This window comes from Mauremys reevesii, linkage group 10, assembly GCF_016161935.1.
Source record: "Mauremys reevesii isolate NIE-2019 linkage group 10, ASM1616193v1, whole genome shotgun sequence".
Taxonomy (NCBI): domain Eukaryota; kingdom Metazoa; phylum Chordata; order Testudines; family Geoemydidae; genus Mauremys; species Mauremys reevesii.
In genome coordinates, this window is record NC_052632.1 from 68,612,060 (window position 1) to 68,639,736 (window position 27,677).

The 27,677-nt window shown below is 42.3% G+C and overlaps 1 protein-coding gene across 10 annotated transcripts in view; it reads left to right on the plus strand.

The window, feature by feature from the left end:
• The window catches only part of IQCK (IQ motif containing K), a 258,834-nt gene that overhangs the window by 3,800 nt on the left and 227,357 nt on the right, over nt 1–27,677 (plus strand). For all 10 annotated transcript variants that reach the window (XR_005585556.1, XR_005585557.1, XM_039491965.1 and 7 more), the window contains exons 3-6: nt 416–554; nt 5,151–5,248; nt 20,151–20,203; nt 20,346–20,423. Coding sequence is in view for 8 of the 10 variants with exons in the window: in XM_039491965.1 (XP_039347899.1) it covers nt 416–554; nt 5,151–5,248; nt 20,151–20,203; nt 20,346–20,423 (368 nt within the window). In the remaining 2 variants the exon portion in view is untranslated. The remainder of the gene's footprint in view (nt 1–415; nt 555–5,150; nt 5,249–20,150; nt 20,204–20,345; nt 20,424–27,677) is intronic.

Here is a 27,677-nt window from a genome sequence, read left to right on the forward strand (position 1 = left end):
GGAAAAAATGTTAGTAAGGAAAATATTTCAATGTTAGTTTCCAAAGGGGTATTATTTAGTGACAGTGAGTAAAACGCATTTTTAAATTGTGAAAATCCCTTGACAGTGCCCTTTTTAAGACAACTGTCCGAGCCTTTCATATGCATAGCCTCCTACATTTGGATATTTTTAGTGCACTGGAGTCTAGATTTCCCCCCCCCCCAAAAAAAAAAAACAGAATTCTCTCTCTGTTTAAAGTATTCATAAATATAGAAACTGTCCAGCCCAAATATTGAAATCAGTTAACATTTTACTTTTTGTAAATTCCTTTTTTACAAAACTTGTATTTCCTCTCACACTCAATTTACCTGAAATGTATTTATGAAGGGAAACCAATCTGGATGAGATATTTGTCAAGTATATTTATTTTTAACAGGTTTCTTTGGATACAGGAATTTTGCAGCCTTTACATACAAAACAATTATACTCCTCTTCTACTGAATGTTCCATTGCCCCAAAAATATCTTCCTTACCCACGCTCGCACCGCTTCCAGCAGCACCTAATCCAAAAACATGTAAGTAATGGTCTGAAAGAATATATTTAGTTGATAAGGAACAGAAAGGATGTAAAGAAGGTCTTGTGAGTACATGCAACCTGTGCATGGTACAGAGGATAAGGTCTCTTGATACAGTACATCAAGGTGGGACAGAGCTATATATGGCTAATATTACTGACCATAGACAAAGACCTGAAAAAGAATGTCTGGATTTATATGAAAGGGGTCCTCCTGGGACAAAAAATAATTTAGCATGTTCACTGCCTTCCATACCACTTTGTATGTTCTAGCAAGTTTCTACACAGAAGATCTGAAATAAGACATGCTCCACAGTATGTTGGGCTATCCTGACAAGCTACCCTACCTTTGAGAGAGTGCACATACTAGCATATTAGGGTACACCATGCTGTGATTATTTAAAAGTATAAATTAAGAATTTCCACTTTTTTTTTATTTGAGATTCTCATGACTGGTCCCCAGTACTTCAAACACATACCCCACTTTGGGCCCAGGTGTCCTTGCAGAGTCATATTGATATACTCTGCAGGCATTAGAAATCTATAACAGTGCATTTGTTTGTAGGATTAAGGGCTTAATGTATAGTTGTACAAATCTATTGAGGACAATTTTCCAACCCTGAATAGTGACTTTTTACTCAGCTGTTTATATTACAACTAGGGCTGTCGCGCAGTTAATTGCACTGTTAAACAATAATAGAATACCATTTATTTAAATAGTTTTGGATATTTTCTACATTTTCAAATATTGGTTTCAGTTACAACACGGACTACAAAGTGTATAGTGCTCACTTTATATTTTTGATTACAAATATTGGCACTGTGAAAAACAAGTGATAGTATTTTTCAGTTCACCTCATACAAGTACTGTAGTGCAATCTCTTTATCATGAAAGTTGAACTTACAACTGTCGAATTATGTACAAAAAATAACTGCATTCAAAAACAAAACCTTGTAAAACTTTAGAGCCTACAAGTCCACTCAGTCCTACTTCTTGTTCATCTGAGCAATTGGCTGAACAAGTTTGTTTACATTTGCAGGAGATAACGCTGCCCGCTTCTTGTTTACAATATCACCTGAAAGTGAGAACAGGCATTCTCTCGGTATTGTTGTAGCCGGCATTGCAAGATATTTATGCGCCAGATACACTAAAGATTCATATGTCCCTTCATGCTTCAATCATCATTCCAGAGGACATGAATCCATGCTGATAACGGGTTCTGCTCGATAACCAAAGCAATCCAAAGCAATGCAGACTGACGCATTTTCATTTTCATCATTTGAGTCAGATGCCACCAGCAGAAGATTGATTTTCTTTTTTGGTGGTTCAGGTTCTGTAGTTTCCACATCAGAGTGTTGTTCTTTTAAGACGTCTAAAAGCATGCTCAGTCTACACCTCAACCTTCTCAGGTTTTTGGACAGCACTTCAGATTCTTAAACTTTGGGTCGAGTGATGCAGCTATCTTTAGAAATCTCACATTGGCATCTTCTTTGTGTTTTGCCAAATCTGCTGTGAAAGTGTTCTTAAAACAAACATGCTGTGTCATCATCCGAGACTGCTGTAACATGAAATGTATGGCAGAATGCAGGTAAAACAGAACAATAGACATACAGTTCTCACCCAATGAGTTTAGTCACAAATTTAATTAATACATTTTTTTAACGAGCATCATCAGCATGGAAGCGTGGCCGAAGCATGAAGAGACATACGAATGTTTAACACATCCGGCACGTAAATACTTGGCACTTTTGTAGCCAGCATTGCAATGAGAACGCCTGTTCTCACTTTCAGGTGACATTGTAAATAAGAAGCAGGCAGCAGTATCTCCCGTAAATGTAAACAAACTTGTTTGTCTTAGAGATTGGCTGAACAAGAAATAGAACTGAGTGGCTTTGTAGGCTCTGAAGTTTTACATTTAGTTTTTGAGTACAGTTACGTAACAAAAAACTCTACATTTGTAAGTTGCACTTTCACCATAAAGAGATTGCACTACAGTACTTGTATGAGGTGAACTGAAAAATACTATTTCTTTTATCATTTTTACAGTGCAAATATTTGTAAGAAAAAAATAACACTATAAAATGAGCACTCTCTACTTTGTATACTGTGTTGTATTTGAAATTAATATATTTGAAAATTTAGAAAAATATCAAAAAAATTAATAAATTTCAATTGGCATTCTGTTGTTAAACAGCGCAGTTAAAACTGCAATTAATCGTGATTAATGTTTTTGAGTTAATTGCGATTAATTGACAGCTCTAATTACAACGGAAGAAAGGCAAGTATTTTTCCCTTCTAATCTTAAGGTCAAATTAGTTTCAGTAAGATAACTATATAGTTGAGTCTGAAAATTCCTTTCAGAATATAGTCCTTTGCCCATCAGTTTCTTTTCCATCTGAGTTCAGACTCTGAATCTTTCTTATTCCATTTTTATTAGTCTGGTTTCAACTTTCTGAAATTCACATAGAACCTGTAACAATGTTTTTCTTTAGATGTTCTGCTCTTTAGCCTTTATATTGTCTTTCAACCCATCACCTTTCTTCATCTCCTTTTCTATGTTTCTTCTCTTTCTTCTGTTCATCGTTTTCCATTGCTGGCAGTGAGAAGCAGTAATCATAGGCTTTTATATAGGGTGCCCTTCCAATTAGGAACATTTTCAAGCGGTGTCTGAACTGGATTAAGGATGTGAAGCAATGAACAAAGCCTTTGCTCCAGATATACATTGCCAGGAGATCACCCTTTTAATAATTAATCTGTATTTGCCACATTGAGACAGGAATATTTACTGCAACAGCAGCTGAGAATCTTGACTGAGGACAGCACTTCAGCTGGTTAGGGCACCTCTAGGGTGACCAGATGTCCTGATTTTAGAGGGACAGTCCCGATTTTTGGGTCTTTTTCTTATATAGGTGTCTATTACCCCTCCACCCCCGCCCCAATTTTTCACATTTGCTATCTGGTCACCCTACCTCCCCCACCCCGCAAACAATTTCTGTGCTGATTTCTGAATCTCTCTGATCTGATGACTATTACAAATTGTTCCACATCTGATGTAAATTTATTTTATAATGTACAGTGCTCCATAATATTTCTTCTTAAGTTCTTTAGTACAAACAATTCTGAATCTTGAAAAGAGTTCACTTTTCTGAGTGACTTCGGTGTCTAGATTACGATTTTCAAAGACGCAAAAGAGTTAAATGCCCAAATCTCATTGAAACTCAGTGTCATTTGGACACACAAAGCCTTAGGCACATTAAAAATTCTAGCCTTTGGAAAGTATTTGGTTCCATTTTCAAGATGGGCATATGAGGTACCCAATTTGTGTCTAGTTTGTCCATAAAATATGCAGCCAATTAAGACTATTAACACCACCATGGCTAAACAAACAGGACACATTTAAATTATTAAAATAATTATTACTATCAAACATGGCATGGGATAAGAGTAAAACTTGTTTAGTTGTTATGTAGGTAATCAGGATTTTTTTGTGTGTGAAATTAGTTACATACATTGTACTGAAATGCTTCTTAGAAATGGCTTTCTTGTTTGATTTAATTTATCTAACTTTGAGATCATAAAAGTCAGAAGAAAAAGTGGATCATATTCTGCTCTTGGCTAAATCAGTGTAAATCTGGAGTAATTCCAATGAAGGTGATGGAATTACAGTGGCATAAATCCAGAGTAATCCAGGGCAGAAATTCACCCGATTAAAACAAATGTCTGCATTTACATACACTGGACCATGTAATTTGAAAGGTAATCATGTTGTAATTTTGGTCTTTTGAGTTAATTTTTTTTTCACCTTAAAGATTGAAGCTTGTATTTTCAAAAGTACCTGTCATGGGCCTAACTCTGTGCTTATTGAAGTTAATGGGATCTTTACCATTGACTTCACTGAGAGAAGAGTTAGATCAACACTGCGTGCTTTTGAAAATTTCACTCTTAAAATTCTCCCCTATGTTTAAACATGCATATACTTTCTGTTTCAAGGAGCACAACCATGAATTGGCTTTGTTGTCTAAAGTTAAGTGTTATATCTACCAAGCTGGAAATCAAAGTCCAAATCCCATTTCAGTCTCTCTCTTCTAAGGCCACAGGACTGGCAATCTAGGTGAGAAGTAAAACATCAGATCACCTAGCAGTTCTGCTTGCTGGCAGATCAGGAGCCACACATTGATCGAGCTCTGATCTGATGACAATTTTGTTTGTTTCTGTTGTTCCTGGAAGGGTTTATTCATGATGGCAAAGCCTGTGGAAAAGGAGATCTGGCCCTTCTCCTGATGCCTAGGAGTTGAATTTTGTGACTGACTAATGTTACTCCAGTTTCTAAGGGAAAGCAAAGCAATAATGGGTGTATATCCTTCATGGGGAGGGGAGGAGAAAGCACTCAGTTTGAAACTTGTTCAAGTTGATGTATTCTTTGTGACTTAAGAAGAATGAAATCTGTGACTATCTAAATTGAAAGAATCTGTGTTTTAGAACAAGATGAGATGATACCAATTAAAATTAAGGCAATTTGATTTATTTCAGATTAATGTTCCTCTTTCTCCAGACTAAATTCAATCTGTTAATGAAAAAAAATATTGTTTTGTCCAGGTTCTCCTCGAGAATATTTGGAATATTACATATTTCCAATACTTCTGCCGGGAATGGCTGAACTTCTGCATCAAGCAAAGAAGGAAAAGTGTTTTGAGGTCAGTTCTTAGTTTTCAAGATGCTTTTTCAGGATTCTAAAGGTTTTTTTTAATCCACTATCTACATTTTATTATTTTGTCTTTTACAAACTGACTATAATAAAATAATGTATTGTATGTCATTTTTAAACTGAGTTAGTTTTGAATAGTGTACTTCATAAACCCAATCAATGTGACAAGCCCTACATTATGCCTTTTCACATAAAACCCTTTCTGAAATTTCCCATTGTATCTAGCCCAGCTAGCTATCAAGCTTCAGGGGGAGGGGTCACCTTTCTAATTAACAAGGGGCACTCAGCTGAAGAAAGAGAGAAGATTATAGACCAGAGCAGCTGCAGATAAGGAATTTACTTATGAAAATTCAAGACACTGCTTGATCATTGTAACTGTTGGAATATTGTATTGATGATTTTTTTTTTTTTGGTATGTTGGCTTGCTTCAGTTTTCACTAAGACTTCACAAGGTTTGAGTGTAGTTCTAAAATCATTAGTTTTTAATAAGTGAGCAGGTTTATATCACCTGCAATTGACACTGTTGATGGAAATGGAAAGACGTTTTGTGAAAAAATGCTACTTATGTACACTGTACAATTAAAGTATCTGGTTTCTCTTATAAAGACTGGGTGTTGTGGCAAGATTTATTTGCCACATATACAGTTTTATAAATGCTTCCATACATTTTTGTAAAATTGTTGTTCTTAATTCAAGTCGATTTAGTTACAGCAATCCAAATTCTGCCTTTAGTTACACTCTAAAAGTAATATTTGCTATTTTTTTCTGTCTGATTAATTGTTAATGTGCCTTTCATCAAACTTTTTCTCCCTTATGTATAACTAATTTGTCTGATTTATTCACACAACTTCAAAGGTGGCAAAATCATACAAAAATACATTAAGATTTTCTGTTGAAAGATGCAAACCAAATGTGTTAAATCCGTGTTTCTCAACTGGGGATTACGAGATGGGTTAAGGGGGCGATGGGCAGCAAGCGGGGCCAGTGTTAGGGGGTAGGAAGCAGGGCAATTGCCTGCACCCCATGCTACACAGGGCCCACAGCCCCAAGCAGGGCTGAAGCCCAAGCCCGGTGGAGCTGAGGGTAAGGGATCACATTTTTTTCTAGTGGGGGCAGGGATCATGATATTTTAAGTCCAGAGGGGGTTGCCAGCACAAAAAGGCTGGGAAACACTGTTTTAAATTAATAATCTGGAAACAAACCAGGGGAGTGTTAAATATTCAGACCCTAGATAGCAAAGCATGCAGTTCAGACTGTTTTGCTATCCAAGCTACTGACACAGACTTTGTATTAAATATATATACGTGCCAGATAACAGACCCAGTGGAACAGCTTTAAAAATGTTTGGCATGCAATTACATATGTAGAATTAACCATTGACATATGTGCACTTTTGATACAGCCAAAAATACATTACACTTACCACACTTGGCTGCTCCTCCCAAATTTGTCTTCCATGTTCAGATCTTGTTCTTCTGTGTAAATAGCTTGCTTCAGTTTTCACTAAGGCTTCACAAGGTTTGAGTGTAGTTCTAAAATCATTAGTTTTTAATAAGTGAGCAGGTTTATATCACCTGCGATTGACACTGTTGATGGAAATGGAAAGATGTTTTACTGCATGTCAAAATACTTTGTGAGCACTATACATTCGTGCCACGATATTTATAGTGCCTAGCTTAGAAATTTATTGATATATACAGTATTCATCACATCATATACAAGACCAATTTTGAAGTCTTTTAATGAAAGGAAATTGAGAGCAGACCACCTCATAATATGAAAGAATTAAATATTTTTAGGACAGTTGAGCAGTTAATGTTCACAGTTGCATAGGATAGGTTTGGGATTTTGGTGAGGGGTGTTGTGGCTTGGTTTTTTTGTTAAGACATGTTGGAAAGATTCAGTGTTGAATGGTCCTCCAATCCATATTTCTACTAATGATATGGTATTTTAGTAGGAGGGCAGTAGATTGTAACAGAAAGTGTAGGAATACTGGCAGTTTTAAAATCCACTGATGCTTTTTCTTAACAATTTATACTATTTTTAAAATGTGGTTAAATAAGTTTTAAAGACATTGTTAACGTAACAGTAAGAGCAAATAGAAGTCACTTAAAGGTTAAGATAAGCACTGAGAGAACCCCACACTGTAACAAAGATATAGTTATTATGAGGTATGTAATAATGAGCCCCCTTGAATCAATAATAAATTAATCCCAATGATTACATATGTGGGTTTTAGTAACAAGCATAATAAAGTATCCATGTACGTAAAGTTGGTTTATGTTTTGTATAGGAATGTTTACAAGAAAGTAACAAAAAATACAAATACAAACTGTAAGCTATGTTTGTCTGTAGTGCACCTTTTTACTTTCTATACTAGGAGTTGGTTTGGTTTTTTTGTTTTGCTTTTTCTCATAAAAATTAGCACACTATCCAAGATAAACTAGGTCATTTTGGTTGTAAAAGGGAGTAACGTCATGTTGGTGGGGAGGGAAAGTTAGGAAAGCATGGGTGTGTCATATGAGAGTTGTCCTCTGGGACATCATTTTTTGCTTTTTTGGAATAGTGTTAGCAAAACAATAGCTCTTGGTAACCATATGCATGAATAGTAGCGTTACTTTCCATTGCTGACCAAGTGCTTAATACTTGGACAGTCTATTTTCATGTCTAACTTGAATGCATGAATTCTAACTGAACCTTGCCTACTTCAGTTAGCATTCACATAGCCAAAGCATTATTCTTTGTTAATTACAAGCAAAGTCTACTGCGTAACTTGCATAAAAATGTTTTAAATGATAACTAGAACCCCTTTCTAATATTCAGAGAGCTATGCAATCGTTTTCTTGAAACAAATTCAGTACCTTACTTCTGCTTTACCTTTATTACATAGATCCTCTTGTGGGTTTTTATACATTTGTGGTACTGTGATTTAAATATAACATGCACAAGTTGAATGAAATTATTCTTGATATAACAATTGAGGACCAAATTTTCAACATTTCACAAATGTGCCTGGAAAAATGTGCAGCTATAACTATTTACATATGTAAATTGACAGTCTTGCTTATAGTAACTTACTTTGCATACATAATGAGGTCTTGTGTGTGACCATACATGAGGCCCACTGAAAATGTGGTCACAAATCACACATTATCACAATGTACTGTAGGTGTCTGGCTATGCTGGAAAAAGAACAGGGATCTACTGGATGTGGTTTGATTAGGCTGAAACTTTATTCCTAAAAGTCTGGGGATACTCAGCAGATAAAATTGTAAAGGACAATTCATTTACATATACCCCAGGGACTGCTGTGAGCCCTCCTGCTTTCCCATCCTGGTCCCCAGCCAACGCACTTCTGGGACCTCACTATTCCCCAAATGAGGATTAAGGAGGATTACAAAGGGGTGGGGATTGACTCTCTGCTGTATTAGTCATAGGAGCCCTAAACCCACCCTGTTTCCTCTTCTTTAAAGAATACTTCTAAATCTTTTTCCACATCCATTTTATTTGATCACCGTATCCATTCCCTATGGAGTACCTGCACTGGTCAGCCGGTGCAAGGAGACATCAGCATTTAGCTTGGCTGTCTTCCCCACCCCCCGCATACCTAGATGGGTTCCCGGATATCTGATGCTCTCTTTAACATTGACCAAAAATGTATCAGCTCCCAGGTCAGACTGGTGGACCCCATTCTGCCTGAATAACTCTGGTGCCCTGTTTGCTACGTCCAGATGAAAAATTAGCAACCCCCGTAGGCTACCTATGAATTTAGCCACCTCCCTGTTTACGTATCTCCTAACCTTCTCGACCCATGGGAGCTTCATGTCTGACCACATAATTTTTACTCCTGGAAAAAGTTCCAGGATCTGCCCAAGTCTCTCTTAGCTCTGACCATTACATCTACCATTATACACATTCCCAAACCATTTCCCCCCCCAAGATGAAGCACAATCATATATGATGCCTGCTCCCGTGCCATCATGGTGTACAGCAGGGGCATCAGCTGGTCCCATACCATGTCCTCATGCCATGCCAGCTCAGGACTGCTTCACCCCCAAGGACCAGCTATGAATCTCCAGGCAACCTGGAAGCCCACTTATGTGTCCAGTAAACAATATTGTGCCACAGATCCACGTGGTCTGCTGGCCCATCTGCAAGTCCAAACAAAAAGGAAAATTAACACTGATTCCTTGCCACCAGTGAGGGTCTCGTGTACATATAGTATGCTTCAGAATGCCAACACTGAATTATCCCATTCCCCAAAACAAGCTGGGCTGCTGCTGTTGCTGCCCCAATTGTGACTGAGTGGGAACCAAATTCACATGCTGGAAACCGCAGCCTCATCAGTCCCTGTCTTAAAACTCTAACAAACTGATATGCTGTGAGGGAACTCTCATCACTGTGAATAAAGAGAGCCCTATCCCTCCCTGGTCTTATTGCCATGTATGCCCTCACAGCACCCACAGGGCAGATCCCAGGCTTGTCCCCTTTCTGGAAAATAATGAATTCTCTCTGATCTCCTTGATCCATCTTTGACCTCCTCAAGGTTAATATCACCTCTCCGAATGTCTATCCATCAATTCCAAACCTCTTCCAGAAGTATCCCTGCAGGACACAGATCCAAAAAAACCCCAAAACACTACCAGGAATGCAGCACTGAACAAGGCCACCTCTTGTCCACAACGACATATGGAATCTAGGATCCACACCACATCCCTGAACGTATTAACAGTGATTGGACAACATGGATCCTTCCAAGGGATGGTGCTTCGAGAGCACCCTGCTAGAAATCTCTGAACTAAAAACCCGCTACAAGGATCTGTGTCACCACTGAGCCTACTGACAAACATAAAGACCAATAGGCGAGTGGAGATGGTTCATGATTGCAATTGCCAGGTTGCTAACAACACGATGTACTGCAGCACCAGGTCTTCTGTAAATGGTCATATAGTTGGCAGCCCTCCAACTCCTGAAATTGCACAAAATCATTACAATGTCTCTCATAGCTCCAAAATGTTCACGGAGCCACCAATCTCTGTGCTACACTGAAAGCCATCAAACTCCAAGGTTCCACCGTGCAGTCTGTTGTCAAGGGTCAAGAAGGATGAGGACGGAGTGCTGGTTCTCAGCTTTGGTTAAGATGAGGTCATTAGAGAGTTTGGCAAGAGTGGTTTGGCTGGAGTGCGAGGGATGAAGGCAGCACTGGAGAGAGTCTACGATAGAACTGAAGAACTCCAGACAGGTTATAAAATGTTCGTTCAATTAGCTTAGAGATAGAAGGGAAATGGGGTAGTAGCTGGAGGGGCAAGTGGGGTAAAGGATGATATATTTTTTTAAATGGGAGAGACTAAAGCATGCTTGTATTGTAAGGAGAAAGAGCCAGAGGATAGTGAGAGGTGAAGGAGAAGGGTAAAGGAAGGATGAGGATTGGTTTGAGATAGATCAGGAGATGGGATGGAAGGGGATCACTGGGGCAAGTGGGGGCATTAGAGCAAAGTAAGTGAGAAACTTCTGCATCTGTGACGAGGGAGGAGGAGGAGAGAGTTGTAGGAGGGGAAGAGGATAGAGAAGGTCATGTTGTATTTTGTCAATTTTCTCTCGAAAGAAATTGGCGAGATCCAGTGCAGAGAGAGAAGTGGAAACAGGAGTTTAAAATTTTAAAATAGGCTGTTGAACTATAAAGTCCAAATAAATAATATGAAATTCAACAACATAAGTATTAAGAATAACCAACTGCTGGGTGTATTCTCGGACTTCAAGCTGATATGAATATAAAAATAGGTTGCAAAAACCTACATTTTTAAATTAGAGATGAAAGAGACCATTATGTCACCCAGCATCTCCCCTTGCTGAAGCAGGATTTTTCCCTATGGTATGTTTTCTCGTGCTTTGTCCACTTTGCTTTCTGTTGTTGCCAGTGTAGGGACTTTTTCACCTCTTCTCACTTGAGAATTGAGTAATGCATTCATTTCTCCGAATAAAAATGTAACAAAGTTTAAACATTTTTATTACCATTATTCTGACATTCCTTTCAGGTTGTATACAAATAGCCACAGAAAAGGGAGGTTGCAGCTGGACCTCTGACAAAATACATTACATTAAAAAAGTACAGTATATACGGGAAAGTGAATGGAATTGTGGTCACGATGAATTCATCTAGACATTAACAATATTTTTGTACTTAACACACAATGTATAAGATAAAGAATGGAAAATGATTCCTGTGTATAAATAGTTTATAAACACATCAGCAGGTTAACAATACACAATGTGCAGACATTTCCTGTGTTTGTCCTGATCAGTGCAGCATAGGAGGAGTGTGCCAAGAGCAGGTCAATTTATGTCACTTTTTTCCTTCTAAAGACAGGCTGCTGTTCAATCACCAATTTCACTGATTAACACTGATAACAGCTGCATAGTGCAGTGGTTTTCAAACTTTTTTTCTGGGGCCCCAGTTGAAGAAAGTTGTTGATGCCCGCGACCCAACGGAGCTGGGGATGAGGGGTTTGGGGTGTGGGAGGGGCTCAGGGCTGGGGCAAAGGGTTGGCGTGCGAGGGTGAGTGCTGCAGGTTGGGGCCAGGAATGAGGGGTTCAGGGTGTGTGGGGGGGGCTCTGGGCTGGGCAGGGGTGCGGGAAGGGGTCAGGGCTCTGGACTAGGGGTGCAGGCTCTGTGGTGGGGCCAGGGATGAGGGGTTTGGGGAGCAGGAAGGAGTTCCGGGTTTGGAGTGGGCTCAGGGCTGGGGCAGGGGGTTGGGGTGCAGGAGGGGGTCAGTGTTCTGGGCTGGGGATGTGGGGGTTGGGGTGCAGGAGGGCTCCAGGTTTTGGGGTTCTCAGGGCTGGGGCAGGGGGTTGGGGTGCAGGAGGGGGTCAGGGCTGGGGATGAGGGGTTTGCGGTGTAGGAGGGGCTCCAGGTTTGGGGGGTTCTCAGGGCTGGGGCAGAGGGTTGAGGTGCAGGAGGGGGTCTGGGCTGGGGCTGGGGTTGAGGGGTTTGGGGTGCAGGAAGGGGTTCCAGTTTGGGGAGGCTCAGGGTTCGGGATTGGGGCACTGTGTTGAGGTGCGGACTTGCTTCCATCTGCTCCTGGTCATCAGTGCAGCTGGGGTGCACCATGGACCGTGCTGCACCCCGGAAGCGGCCAGCAGCAGATCTGGCTCCTAGGTGGAGGTACGCAAACGGCTCTGCACGACTCTCGCCTGCAGGCACCATCCCCCCAGTTCCCACTGGTCGGTTGATGGCCAGTGGGAGTGCGGAGCCAGTGTTCGGGGTGGGGGCAGCATGCAGAGCCCCGTGCCTGCCCCCCCAACCTAGAAGCCGGACCCACTGCTGGCCGCTTCCAGGGCACAGCGCAGTGTCGGAACAGGTAGGCACTGGCCTGCCTTAGCTGGGCAGCACCACCAACCGGACTTTTAATATCCCGGTCGGCAGTGCTGACCAGAGCAAGGTGATCCAGTGCCTTACATGCCGCGACCCAGTACTGGTATAACTCCACTAACTTTAACAGAGATACACCAATGATGAATTTGGCTGATTTCTTTCAATGGTGACTGCACCACTGTTTTGATTAGTTACTCTTATATTATTCATTGCAGAGGAAAGAGTAAATTACTTAAAACAGAGTGAATGCTAGATAATTAGTACCTTCCTGTCAAAGAAATATAGATTTTACTTTCTAAAACAATTCACTGTCTGATGGGTCCATTAAACTGTGTCTAGTTTAATACTATGACTTAGAAAAAACATCGTATAAAGAGATCGAACCAAAGTCTGCCAGTTAGTTTTAGGTGTAATCAAGGTAAGGACTTGGTCCTCTAGATAAGATGCTAATTCTCGATAACCTAACAGAAAGCTCTCTTGTGAAGGAGATGGCCTGTCAGAGCTCAGAACTACAGAGTTTTCTGATGTTCTAGGAACCGCATCTGGTATTGTCATGACAAGCCCAGGAAAGCTCCTCTGGGAGACTTCTTTGTTTCTGCACATCCAGATGCTGGAATGGAAATTAGCTGTACGTGAACCCTGAGAATTTTGCTGTGAAGCAGCTCTGGCCTGATAATCTTTTACCATTATGTCTTCCCCCACCACACACCAGTTTTCTAAAATATTGTTCAAACTTTCCTCTCTCCCAGGGCCATATCTGTGTGTCAGCATATATGCTTTTTATGCTGTGATTCCTGTGTCAGGTAAAGACCCTGGCATGGGCCACATCAGACCTTCCTACGGGAGGGGAAGACTTACCAGGAAAACATATGTGGAAATTCCAAGATATCATCCCTTTCACTTGTGGCTCTAGCTTTTAACCTCAGATCTGTGGCCGCTTAGCCATATGGATGCCCTGAGTCTTTCACTTTGGAAAACTAGCCCTTCACTGCTGCTCCTGATCCCCTCTCCTCCCATTGGAACATTCCACTGGTCCCCAGTTCATGTCTGTGCACTAATCTCCTACCCTCTAGGAGAAGCATATGATGTACAACAGCTTTTTCTCCATCTGCCCACACCCTCTAACACCTGTGGCAGCTCAGCTGCATCATATTCATGCCGAGGAAGGGAATCCATGGATTTGGGATAAAGGGATAATATGGCAAGTAGGCTCCACTCTTTCAACTACAAAATCTTCAGATACATATCTGTTGTATTTTCCCAGCCAGAAGGCAGAAGCACCTTCCTTTGGTTCACTTAAAACTAGACTTGAAAAAGCAACAAACACTCTGGGAGCCTCCTGGCTCTACATCCCTGGATTGGGAGGATTCTGAAAGAACACTTTCTCCTTCTTGCTGAGAGGTCTTTCTTTGTTTAGGGTTACGGTGGAGCTTAGCTGCAGATTCTCTTTTTCAGCAGGGATGCTCAATAGCTTTTCCAAGGTGGGGAAGGCTGTCTGCCTAGTTCCCTTTGAATGGAGGTAAGCCCTTTCCTTCTCGATTGTGTATGGAGTTTTAGTGTGGATTATGTACACATCATAGATTTCACCTACTCCCCTCTCCCAAAGACTCCAAGCCCCTGAGTGCACCAAGCAAAAGCTACACCTTCCACCTCCCCCCAACACACACACATCCCTTTGCAGGACAGAAATGGCATAATGTGGCACCACCCCTGTTCTGTTGCATCTTGAAAGACTTAAGGTAGCAAGGACAGATACCACTTCATGCGCCAGGCATATAGGAATTTCAGAGGGACAGGGTCTGTGACCAGTGTGAAGTGGTTCCCTAAGTCATAGCGGAGGGCCTCAATCAGCTTGACAGCTAAACGCTTCTCCTTAGTTGAAGAGTAGGCTTTACCTCAAGGAAACCATGTTCTACTTTGATAGGGCACTGAGTGCCTCTGTCCCTTAGAGTCTTCTGAAGCTCCCCCTGGGTACTGCAGATCTTTACCACACCTAATGCAGGGCAGTGCCTAATTCCCCCCACCAGGCTCTAAGTCTGTGCTTTAAAAGCAAATTTGACCCACCATCCATGAACATTCATTTATGCTTTAGACCACAGGTGCTCTGTTTTATAATTATTGTTTAGGGCCCCTGGAATCAATTATTCAGGTGAAAAACACAGTATCATTATAAATATAAAATCACCTCTATTTAAAGATGTTTGTATTCATTTTATTTTTCTAATTCGTAAAATGTACCTATTATCACCTGTAGGTTCATCTACATAAATTATAAGATTGCATAACTTGAAGCAATATACTAACACAATGCTAACTGGGGAAGGCAAAATGCCCCCTCCGCAAAAGAAAATGTAAAGCCCATCTCTAGCACCCCTTAGACAAAAATGAGGTCAGTTTTGAAGGTAAGCAAACTCAAGCTCTATCAGACCAACAGGGCCTCAAATTCCAGAACTGAGAACTGCCCAACTGAGAACACCCAGTCTGCAGACCTTGGATGTTCAGGTTTGTGAACTTTTAGAAAGAGCACCTCTGCTTCTCTCAACTGTTAGGTTGGAGCACAGAGAGACAATCACTAGGAAAATGAGGATCCCAGTCAAAACCCAGGCTTTGAATTTCACTTGGAAACATACACGGGGCAGCACTGCGTAGTGTAAGTAAACTGCCACACTCTGCACAAGTCTTTAAGGCTAGCCCCAGGCAGAGAGCACTACAAAATCTTGTCTGTTGGTGACGTCACCACTTTTTTGCCAAGCAAAATTTAAAAATAGTGCTCTTGACAACTTCTGTTCCATCTGAACCCAAGAGCACCCCAAGCCAGTGGAAAGGTGGACTAATTCAACAGGCAGCCTTCATTGGCAAAGTTCCTATTAGTCCTGGGATGGATTTCAAAAGCTGTCCTACACCACTGCTCCTATGAAGTTTACAAGGTGAGTTTAAGGGGGTACAAACTCAGCTCCCTCTGCCCTAAAAGATTTACAGTCCTGGCCCTTTAAAATTCTTCCTGTGCTGCCAAGGAATGTCTGGGGAAACCAGTCTGTCAATTTTCTGGTTCACAAGCAAAGAACAACTTAGATTGTAACCTCTTTGGAGCAGGGACTGTTTTTTTGTTCTGTGTTTGTACTGTGCCTAGCACAATAGGGACCTAGTCCATGACTAACGTGGTAATGCTGATAATAACATTACTGATTAGAGGAGGAAGTCATTAAATTAGCTGTCTGCAGCAATTTGCTCTTTTGAGGGCAGAGGAAGAGAAGGGGAGCTCACAGAAGGTGTCTTTTCAGGAATAGCTGCAAATGCATTAGGAACTGCAAGTGCGTTCGTCCTTTTTCGTATGTCCAGTCCATCTGTCTGCTGCTCCCAAGGCTTGGCACAGAATCCTGCCAATTAGTCCTGAATGCTGCTTGCTGCATTTGGCCCCGAGTCATTAATTCTGCCCTACGTTCTCAGTTCCAGCTATGAAATCCTGGCACTAGTCCCCTAATGCTGGCTGCTGCTTGTAATCTTGATTCCTGAATCAAGATGCTGCTTCTACAGCGAGGTTCCTATTCCTGTCTAGTGGTGCTCTTAGGGCCAAATTTCTGTACGTTTATAGACCATGGGAGTTTTGCGGTTGACTTCCACTAAATCATTATTCGATCCCTAGTCCTTAATCTTGCTTTGCTTCTGGTTCTGTGTCCTTCACCCTAGCTGTGTTTCACTTGATCTTTATCTCCAAACGTTGCTTTTGATCCTGTGCATTTAGTTTGGGAGGTTGCACCGCACATAGGGCTTTATCCTCGAATGTTAGTAATGTGCAGTGTATTTGTGAACCCGGACGTGCACGTGCTTTGCGAAGGTCACACAGTGTCCACCTCCCTCTCTGGTCCACCTAACAGATAATGCTTTTAGCTGAGCAATGGCACAATACTTTGACTGTTCTGTGCGCCCCTGGGTATGCACAACACGTCCACGCTGGCCCCAAACAAAAGAACAACAACATTTCTTCCATTTTTTTTCTCTGCTTCAGAAGTGATTCAGTCTCTCAGTGTGCCCTTTACATATGAGGGTGCTTGCCCATTTTAACAGGAGCTCTGGTAGCACTTGCTAACTGTATGGAATGAAACTTCAAAACTAAATAGCGTTGTAAATACCATTAGAAACAAGGCATCTGCTGTGAAAAGAAAAGAAATGTTGTCATTATGCAGTTTATTTATGGTTAGCTCATTTAAATGATTTTCAGAGCATTTACTTAAGATGCCTGCTTTCATTTTCCCACAGTTATATTTTAGTGTTTTCATAATACTGTCTTTTAGAAAGCTACAATGTATTTTAATTGAATAGTAAGGTATAATTGAAGAGAAAATAAACTTTCATTTTACTACTGTCTATGGCAACAACACAGCTTGTTTATTAGTGTCAGCCAGCCAGTATCTTGAGTAGAAAAGTGGCATGTGAATTGCATAATATTTGATTGCATTAAACATATAAAAGCAAAAGTTTCAATTATGTATCTTTTTTATAAGTACAGAAATCACCTTTGTGCCTGCATATCAGTTTTGGTATGATCTTTAATGTTGCCAAAATTATCCTGGCCTAAAAACATTTTTAATGGAGTCACCCAGGTCCCTGGATTTCAGATTATATTAATGGTTGTTTTTGCTAATGCTAAATTGAATGTCTAAATATATACATTTTTGCTTGGTTTGGGGTTTTTTGAACATTATTACAAAAGTTAAAAGGGTAACTTCCAGTAATGTCAACCCCAAGTATTCAAAAGTCGTACATAAATCAGACCCCCAGAAATCATAAGATTGGCTGAAAAATTGAGTTTTTCAAACTCAAAAAAAATGTTGAGTTCTTTCTATTTACCTTCTGTTTTATTTTTAAGCACTTAAGGCTCAGCATTTTCAAGCTTTTCCCCTCCCCAAACCATAAGAGCTAGAAACAATTTACTTGTTAAATGAAAGTTGAGATTCTCACATGATCACTTGTCTCCAGGAGTTGGGGCTTCGAAGAAAAACACCAACTATTGCGAGACTCTCAAAAAAACCCATGAAAGTTGGCAACTCCTATTTCAATGATACTTTACCTGGGGGACTGAAGCTATAGGACCAGAGTGTCCCTGGCCATAGTGCTGTTGCTTCTTCCTCCACAGACAAGGCCTTGCTAGAGACAATCACAGTCTCTATGCTCCTTCTGTTTTCCTATGGATGCACAAATTTGCCCAAAGTGGGATATGGGCCTGTTCCCCTTCACACCTGCCTGCCAACTGAATTGGTCAGGTGCACTGGGCAAGCAGCCTGTATGATTTAAGCACAATGACTCCTTCAGCTCCATTGGATTGATGCAGGTTCACACTATCTCCTACATACAGCTGTGGTTCAATGCTATTATCTTGTCCGTAATAGGGTCCATTTAAAAAAAAGAGAGACTGGAGTCTTGTGTATCTACTGGTAAGGTTTTGTATGGAAAATATTATGTTTTCTATACACAACAGCCAACATTACTTTACAGATTAGATTACTTTTATTTTAGATTAAAGAAAATAACAACAAAGCATGGACTAGATCATGGGATATTCTGGATGCCCTCAACTTCTACTGATTTCAGTGGGACTTGAGGGTGCGCAATATATTGCAGGAACAGGCTCATGTGGCTGAATGCTGCCATCAGATATATAGATACAGCTTCCTGTGTCCTCTGTGGAGCTGTGCTTGATTATACTGGTGCTGAACTTGGCCTCTTAATTTTAAGAACAAGGCAATGAATTCTGCTAGGCACACTTGCCAGCTAGGTTCTTGGGACATATCATCCTTCCTGTCCTCCCTTGCCTCAACAATGTCAGATTCCAGTGAGCACATTGGAGTTCATAATACACCTCTACCTCGATATAACGCTGTCCTCGGGAGCCAAAAAATCTTATTGCGTTATAGGTGAAACTGCATTATATTGAACTTGATTTGATCTGCCAGAGTGTGCGGCCCCACCCTCCAGAGTGCTGCTTTACCATGTTATATCCGAATTCGTGTTATATCGGGTGGCGTTATACAGGGATAGAGGTGTATACATATCTTGTCTCCTGTTATAAGTGAATGGTAGAGCATTTTGTTCCAGAATTGGGTAGTGTGTTTCTGAATCTGTTCTTCGTGTGTGTTGCAATCATTTGAACACTTTGATGTGCCATGTTAATCAAAAGTGAGAAAGTATTTATATCAAAGTGAAATTCCATGATGATGATGAAAAAAGTCAGTCATAAGTAGGTTAAGGAGAAATTGTAAGAATGAGATTACACCTTTGAATTCAATGTACAGTAATATACAGCAGTTTCCTACATCAAATCCATTAATTCCTTCAATCAAAGAGACCACCATTTGGAAGGAATAATATTGGGAAGGAATTTGTTATAATTACAGTGCAACAAGCATCAAGATCCTAGTGTAATGATGGGGCTGCCATCATTCACAGATAATAGCAATATTTAACAACTCTTCATCCTCAAATTAAGGGCTTGGAGCCAAGGTGGACCGGCAGCCCCCCTATCAACTCCCCGCTCCCCTAAGTTCCCTGTGCAGCAGCTGCCTGCAGTTCAGCTGTCCCTCCCTCCATTGCCATGTGCTGCTCCTGCTCTCTGCCTCGGAGCTGCTCCCCGAGACTCCTGCTTGCTGTGCGGGGAGGGGGGGAGGAGGAGGGAAGGAAGAGGAGGGCTAATTACAGGGTATCCCCTCCCCCCTGCTCCTGCACCCCACTTACCCCATCTTCCATAGAGCAGGGGGGACACACCAGGGCTCACGATGGAGGGAGCTTGCAGCAGCTGCGGTCTCAGCAAGCTGATCTAATTAACAAGGCAGTGTACTTAAAGGGGAAATGTGCATATCTCTCTCTCACACATACTGTGTGTGTCTCTGTCTGTGATGTCTCCCCTCCCTCCATTCCTGCTGCCTTGTAGAGTGTGAGAGTTAACACTTGAGGGCTCAGCCAATTGCTAGTTCATCATTTAGCAGTAAGGGAAATATCCCACTCTCTGACTCCTCCATCTCAACCAAGCTTCGCAATCATCATCACTGTGTACCAGTATTAAATTGTTTGTTTAAAACTTATACTCTGTGTGTGTGTGTGTGTGTGTGTGTGTATGTATGTGTGTGTATATATATATAGACTATAAAATATAGTCTTTTGTGGTGAAAAAAATTTCCCTGGAACCTAACCCCCTCATTTACATTAATTCTTATGGGAAAATTGGATTCGCTTAACATTGTTTCGCTTAAAGTCGCATTTTTCAGGAACGTAACTACAACATTAAGTGAGGAGTTAGTGTACTCATATTTAGACTTGGCTTGAAAAGTGGTTCCACAAATGAAATTTCTACAGCTTTGGCTAAACCACAGATGCTTGGCAGTTGCAAAATTAAAATAGACACAATAATGTACTGTATATTTTATTCAACAATGGCAATCAACTTAGCTGCAGTTCCTCAGCACTAGTTAAAACATATGACCAGTACAAAGGTAATAAATAATTTGAAACTATCTTCTGTCTTTAGAGAAAAAGGACCAAATTTATCGCCTGTGATTTTCTGACTGAGTGGTTATACAAGTAAGTTAATTCTGTTTCTGTATATTAACTTTGTCTAATGATTCAGCAAAATAAATTTACAAATAGAATAACAACAATTGAGATGAATGTTGTTGTTTTCTCATTAACTGTATTTAAAAAAAAAATGTGGTCTAATTATCAGCCAGAATCCAAAGAGGAAAGACGAGCCATTCACAGAATTCTTCTCCATCCCTTTTGTGAAGGACTGGCTAAAGGACCAGTAAGTATTATGCAATATTCAAATAGTATTCTTTTTTTCCCCCTCATCTTCCCCCTCCCGCAAATAGAGCTTAAATGTGTTAAAATTGTCCCCTTTGGAGTGTCCTTCACTGTTCTCGCATAACAAAGGGTCTTTGTGGTGCTTGTTAATTTGGTAGTTATAAGATATTTTGTGCCAGGATCATATGCACAGAAAGTGTTGTGGGAATGTTAAACGTTTCATTATTCTGAAGTGCAGGGAATTTCAAATTGCCTGATGGTATTATTAAAATCCTTTTACTAATGAACAAATAACCCTGGTTTTAAATACCGCTTGCTAATGCAATGATTAGGAACCTCTTTGAGGTTTAGAAATTTGTTCCTCCAGACTGTGACCAGCTTGTTTAAAAATCCCTGTAGTAATACTTGGCAGGGAGATGCATTTCTTCTGCATATTATTCATGATTTTGTATCTAAGAGATGACACTTTCTGTTTCTAGAGTAAAGTGTGAATTGTCTCCCTCTACAGCTTTCCCCATTACTCCTCCAATACAGGGCTATATCATAGTTTTGGAGGAATCTTTTTCTTCTTGGTTGCATGACTTGTCCAGCAATGGAGTTGTTGCTTGACAAGAGAATAGGTGGGGAAATAACAGCCCACAATGATGGAGTCAGGAAATTCTATGGGCAAGAATTTCAAGAGAATTCCAATTTAAGCACCTTTAATGATGTGGCCAGATTTGTTACCAGTGGAAGCTTTTGGAAATCTGTCCATTTCATTAAGATGCCAAAATGGGAGCTGAGCTTTTTTGAAAATCTTGCTATAGGGTTCCACTTGGAAAAATCTAAAACTCGGAGTCACTGCCTCAGAGAGAGAATAGCTTCTTGACATTCATAGGCCTTTGAAGAGAGCAGGGTGAATGAAAAGTGGACACTGAAGCCTGGTCTATACTACGCAATTAGGTTGATGTAAGGCAACTTCCGTTGACCTAATTATGTCAGTGTACACACTACAATCTTGTCCCACCCATGTAAGTACCGTACTACACCGACATCATAACTCTGCCTCCATGAGAGTCGCAGGGCTTATGTCGGTGTAGTCAGGATGGTGCAGTGACTGTGTAGACACTGTGTTACTTACATCAGATGTTGGCTATCTTGCCAATTTAAGGATTCCGTGCTGGAGCCCTGAAATTGACAAGAAAACCAGAGCCCGGCTGCCTCCATCTCTTCCCCCACACACACACTCAGGCGGGATGTGCCTGCCTGATTCCCCACTCCCAGCCCAGCTGTGCCTGCCCAGTTCCCTGCTCCCCATTCAGGAAGTTGAGAAGCGCAGGCAGCTGCTCCCCGCTCCCAGAGTGGAGGCAAGAAGCTCAGGTGGCTGTCCTCCCCGCTCCTGGCAGGGAACAGGGAGGCAAGAAGCCCAGATGGCTACCCCCTGCTTCCCATTGGGAGCAAGGAGCTGGGAGCCCGGGGGGCAGCTGGGCTACCGGTGGGGAGCCACACGGAACTGTGAACCCTGGCTCTCAGCCCCCCACACTGCCCTTCTTCAATCAGTAGAAGTGCTCCCGTTGTGGATGTGCACCACCGGCAGAAGGAGGGTAGTAGCTGTAAGTCGACCTAACATAGGTCAACTTAAGTCTGTAGTGTAGACATGCCCTCAGACACCTAGTACAGAAATAACAAGTTTCGTCACACTTCCCTGCCAATGTGGTTCAAGCCTACCTTGGATGGACAACTTCTAGGGACTAATACATTTCATTCTCCATGCCAATGAGCTGCTTACTATCTCAACCAACAAGATTGCCAGTTAAAGTGGCAATTTTTGTGATCTGGATGCTTGCTTTAAACTGGAGTGAGACTGTCGTGCTAATTTCATAGACAGTATCATACCAGAGAGGATCATATTTCTGGTATTACTGACCTGGGACTTGGAATTTTTAAAGGTGACTAAGGTCTGGTCCACACTATAGAGTTAGGTCAACTCAAGGCAGCTTACGTTGACCTAACTCTGTAAGCGTCTACACTAAAATGTTGCTCCCACCAATGTAACTTGTCCGCTGTGCTGACTTAATAACTCCATCTCCGCGAGAGGCATAGTGCTTAGGTCGTCGTAGTTAGGTCAACACAGTGTCAGTGTAGACACTGTTTTACTTATGTCGACTTTAGTGGCCTCCGGGAGGTGCCCCATAGTGCCCCAACCTGACCACTCTGGTCACCATTTTGAACTCTGCTGCCTGGAGGCCAGGTACACGGATACACACATCTCCCCTTTAAAAGCCCCGCGAATTTTTGAAATTCCATTTCCTGTTTGCTTGGTGTGGAGAGCTCACCTAGCAACTACCCAGCTGACCATGCTGGCTCCATGCTGCCTGGAGTACACAGGAGGTGGTGGATCACCTGGGTCTGTGGGGAAAAGAGGCTGTGCAGGCACAGCTCCAATCCAGCCATAGAAACATCATTATCTATGAGCGCATTGCTGAGCTCATGGGGAAGAAGGGCTACAAGATGGACCGCAGCAGTGCGGCGTGAAAGCCAGTGTGCTGCCGCAAGCATGCCAAAAGACAAGGGAGGCTAACAGTCGCTCTGGTGCGGAGTGCAGACATGTCATTTTTATAAAGAGCTACATGCCACCCTCTACCCCGCTAACACTGCCAACAGCCCCGTGGATACTTCATAGAATCATAGAACTGGAAGGGACCTCGAAAGGTCATCTAGTCCAGTCCCCTGCACTCGTGGCAAGACTAAGTATTATCTAGACCAGGGGTGGCCATACTTTTTGGCCTGAGGGCCACATCGGGGTTCCGAAACTGTATGGAGGGCCGAGTAGGGAAGGCTGTGCCCCCTATCCGCCCCCTCCCACTTCCCGCCCCCTGACTGGATGGGTCAGAGGTTCTGAGGGGGGCAAACCCCCCTGCTCCTTGTCCCCTGACTGCCCCCTCCTGGGACCCACTGTCTCTAACTGCCCCCCGGGGCCCCAACCTCATCCAACCCCCCCAACTCCCTGTCCCCTGACTGCCCTGACCCCTATCCACAGCCTCGCCCCCTGGACAGGCCTGTCGGGACTCGCATGCCTATCCAACCTCTCCCTGTCCCCTGAGTGCCCCCTGGAACCCTCTGCTCCTTATCCAACACCCCCCGCTCCCCGCCCCCTTAACATGATACTCAGAGCACTAGGACTGGTAGCCTCAAAAGCTCGCAGCCCCACTGCCCAGAGAACTGGCAGCACAGCGAGCTGAGGCTGCAGGGGAAGGAAGACAGCAAGAGAGGGGCCGGGCGTTAGCCTCCCCGGCTGGGAGCTCAAGGGCCGGGTAGGACAGTCCTGCGGGCCGGATGTGGCCTGCGGGCCGTAGTTTGCCCACCTCTGATCTAGACCATCTCTGACAGGTGTATGTCTAACCTGCTTTTAAAAATCTCCAATGATGGAGACTCCACAACTTCCCTAGGCAATTTATTCCAGCGCTTAACCACCCTGACAGTTAGGAAGTTTTTTCCTAATGTCCAACCTAAACCTCCCTTGCTGCAATTTAAGCCCATTGTGACTTCAGGGGAGTGGAGTCACAGGCCCCCAGAGTGAACAGTGAGGAGATGTTATTTGTTGGATGAGGAAGAGAAGGAGGAGGAGTATGGGGGACAGGAGACTAGGGGATCCAGTGGCACAGCGAGTCAGGACCTGTTTTTGAGTCCAGAACAGTTGAGCCAGACCCTACAGTCCAGTACGGGCAAGCCTGCTGCAGGGGAAATAACCTCTGGTAAGTATGGAGTTTGCTTTGATATCGCAGGGACACGTGTTCATTTACTCTTTTTTAATCATGCTAGAAGAGGTAGTGAAATAACCAGTAGAGGTAGAGTTGCTATCTGCTTCTCATTCCCCTGTACAGTAAGACAGAGGGGGCCCTGCAGAACCTGTTTTGTGCACCAGGATATCTCATGAATCCTCCATAGAGATCTTGAGGAAACTTTCCCAAAGGTAGTCTGCAATCCTCTGACAAAAATTTCTGGGGAGGGCTGCCTTATTTCATCCACCGCGGTAAGACACTTTCCCATGCCATTCAGCAATTACTGCAGCAGGCACCATTTGCAAGCTAGCAGCATATGGACCCAATCTGCAGCTGGACTCATGCAGCAGCTTTTCCCTTTTAGCCTCCATTGCCCTCAGGAGTGAGATATCAGCTAAAATCACCACTGCCTGTGGAAAACAGTGCCAGTGTTCAGTTCAATTGCCCTGTCTGCATATACTCATGCCTGTGAGCTACCTCCTCCCCCCGTTATTGTCCCAATTCGCCTCCTCCTCCTCTGGGCTGCACTATGAATCCCAAGGAGGAGGAGCCTGGAGGGTCTCTACATCCACAGCAGCAGAGTGGCTCAGCCAGATAAGGAGGAGAAGGAAGAGCATATGGGATGACATGTTCCAAGAGATCCTACACCTCTGGTGCTTTGGATACTGAGCACATGGCTTGGAGGATCACCCTTGCAGACAGAATGGACAGGGGTAGGGTGGAGAGGAGAAAAGCACGGGAAAAGGAGACAGACGTGCAGCAAGAGATGTTCGTGCTTCTCAAGGAGCAAACAGTCATGCTGGGGACTCTTGTTGACCTTTGGGTTCAACAGACCCATTCTCGCCTCCCTCTGCAGCCCATAGAGAACCACATTCTGGCCCCTCCCTACCAGGGCCATCCCTGCCCATATGGAAAGTACGCAGCTGCATAGGACACCAGGAATTTGGGGCACCAAATTTCCTGGTGTCCTACGCAGCTGCATGCTGCTCCAGCCCCAGACCCGTGCCTCTTCCCCATGGCCCCCGCCCTTGTTCCGCCTCAGCTCTGCCCCCACTCCACCCCTTCCCCAAAGCCCCTGCCCTGCTCTGCCCCAGCTCCGCCCCAGCCCCGCCCTTAATCCCCTGAGGACTGCAGCAGGGCAGGGCCTGCATTCACTGGCAGCAGGAAGTGCAGCCCCAGCCACGCCACCAGTGAGTGCTGGGGGGTGGTTCCCCCCTGCCCTCCAAGCCAGCCCCCCCACCTCCCCACAGAGGTCTGCTCCTCCCCCCCCCCATGGGCGGGCTGCGTAGGGCCCCAGAATAGTGAGGGACAGCCCTGCTCCTTACATACACCGTCATGCACATTCCATGTGCCATCTGGAGCTGCTGCACTACCCCTACCATTCCACTCCCCCGGAGAGAGTTCAGGCAATCACAGTCACACATACACTGGCCTGTGAGAGACACGGTTGGTGTGTGTGTTTGTGAAATGAAAATGACTCTTCTGTCCCCTTCAAAGGTTCTTTACCCTATATTTATAAAGTTTCATTCAGTTATAAATATGACTGTTTGCATATGTTTGAAATAAAAGTCTATTTGTGGAAACTTAATTAATCTTTATTAGCTCACAACATATGCTGTCTGGGGCTGCCATCATTCACAGATAATAGCAATATTTAACAACTCTTCATCCTCAAAATAATTTATTTTTAACAAGACAGTTAGCAAAGCTAGCACACCAAAGGTAAAAATTGAAGTGACCTGCATATAAGCATAGCATGTCAAAACTCTCCTTAATAATGTGTCCAAACATATGATTAGATACTATTGGTAATATATATGTATATGTAAATTCTAACTGTGTGATTTGGCAATCTAGTTATATATTTTAACTTTCTTTATTATTTCCATATAATCACACCATAAGAAGTATAGTTTAATTATGAAAAGGGATAGAAAAAATTCCCATGAGACCACTGCAGTAAACCATAATTTAGAAAAAAGACTTAAACACAATCCCCATAAAAGATTTTACATGCCATTTATGCTTCCTTTCCTTAATCCCCACCCTCTTTTAATCCACAACCTTAGTCATAATAATATCAAATAGGACTTTGAACATATGTAAGAGACACAATATTAAACTCTCAGGGTCAAATTTTGATGTGATGTTTTGTTGTTTAAATCTATCATATATAAAAAGAAGATTTGAAAAAGAAACAAAAAAGGAAAAGCACACCCTCTTCCTCCCGCCTTAGGGGAAAAAACCCTATGTTGCATTTGTTAAGTATGTGGTCCAGATTCAAAAAGTGATTTACTTTGATGGTTCTTTTAGCAGTACATTTCAACACTCTTCTAAAGCAGAATTTTTCTTATTAAAACACAGAATTCTGAATACTTAAATTTAATCCTCCTTTGAAATATTTTTTCTTTTTTCTTCTGGTAGCATTTCAATGATTAAGAAGTTCCTTCCACTCCAGCTTGTTTTTAATATGCTCAAAATTTGAAGGTTACCTCTACTGGCTATTCTCCAGTGCCTCCAATTTCTTACTCAAAACTAATTTTCTTTAACTAAATTCAAAGCCACAGTTTTATGAGCTTAGGCGTAGTTTAACTTCTGGTGGGGGTGGGCGGAGCTACAGTCAGGCCAACGAGGGGAGGCAAATGTCACACCTATTCGAGGCTTGCAGTTTGTGGGGACAAGCTCCTCCTCCCTGCCCAAACTAGGCCCATACTTATTAATCTTATTTTTGGTATAATGTGTTTCTAAATGGGACTGTCTACATTTTGTCAGAATAAGAACCAAAAGCTGTATCCAGTTTCACAAGTTTTGATGAATACATTTTAGCTTTAATTCTAGAGAGATTGCCACAGATGAAGCTTCACAATTGTTGCCATCTGTAAGATGTACAGTAACAGCCAAGGAATCTGTAGGTAAATTCTTTGGGGCAGATACCGTGTCTCCAACTGGATTTTGTAAAGCACCAAGCGAACTGACAAATATTTTATCATTATATATTGGGACCTTGGTTACTAAAGCAGTTTTAAAAAGTAAAGATGTGTCTGGCTGAGGAACATTCCCTCAGTTAAAACAAGCAAAAAACATTATTTTAGAAATGTAGAAGGTTCTCCTTAACAGATTGCTACATTTAAAGCCTTGGACGGTGTATACTCTTTCCATACATATGCAATAAGAGCAATGCAGTTGCCTTTCGCTTACTTTTTCTCAGCAATATTTCCAGCTGAACTACCCTGAACCCCAAGCACAAGTAATCACATTATATAAAATTCAGGGGCGAGGGGTGCCCATGTCATGTCGTGATCCCATTGGCATTTTGATTTTTAGTAGGGATGCAATTAGGGCTATACCTGTTCATCATTTGTTTGGCTTTCCAACTCACTAAAGCAGATTAGATAAATGTGTGGAAAAAAGCAATAGGATAAATCTGTAATGTTGCAGTGCTGTGAAAAATGCTAATATGATGAGATTCTCGTGTAATATTAATTTAGAAATAC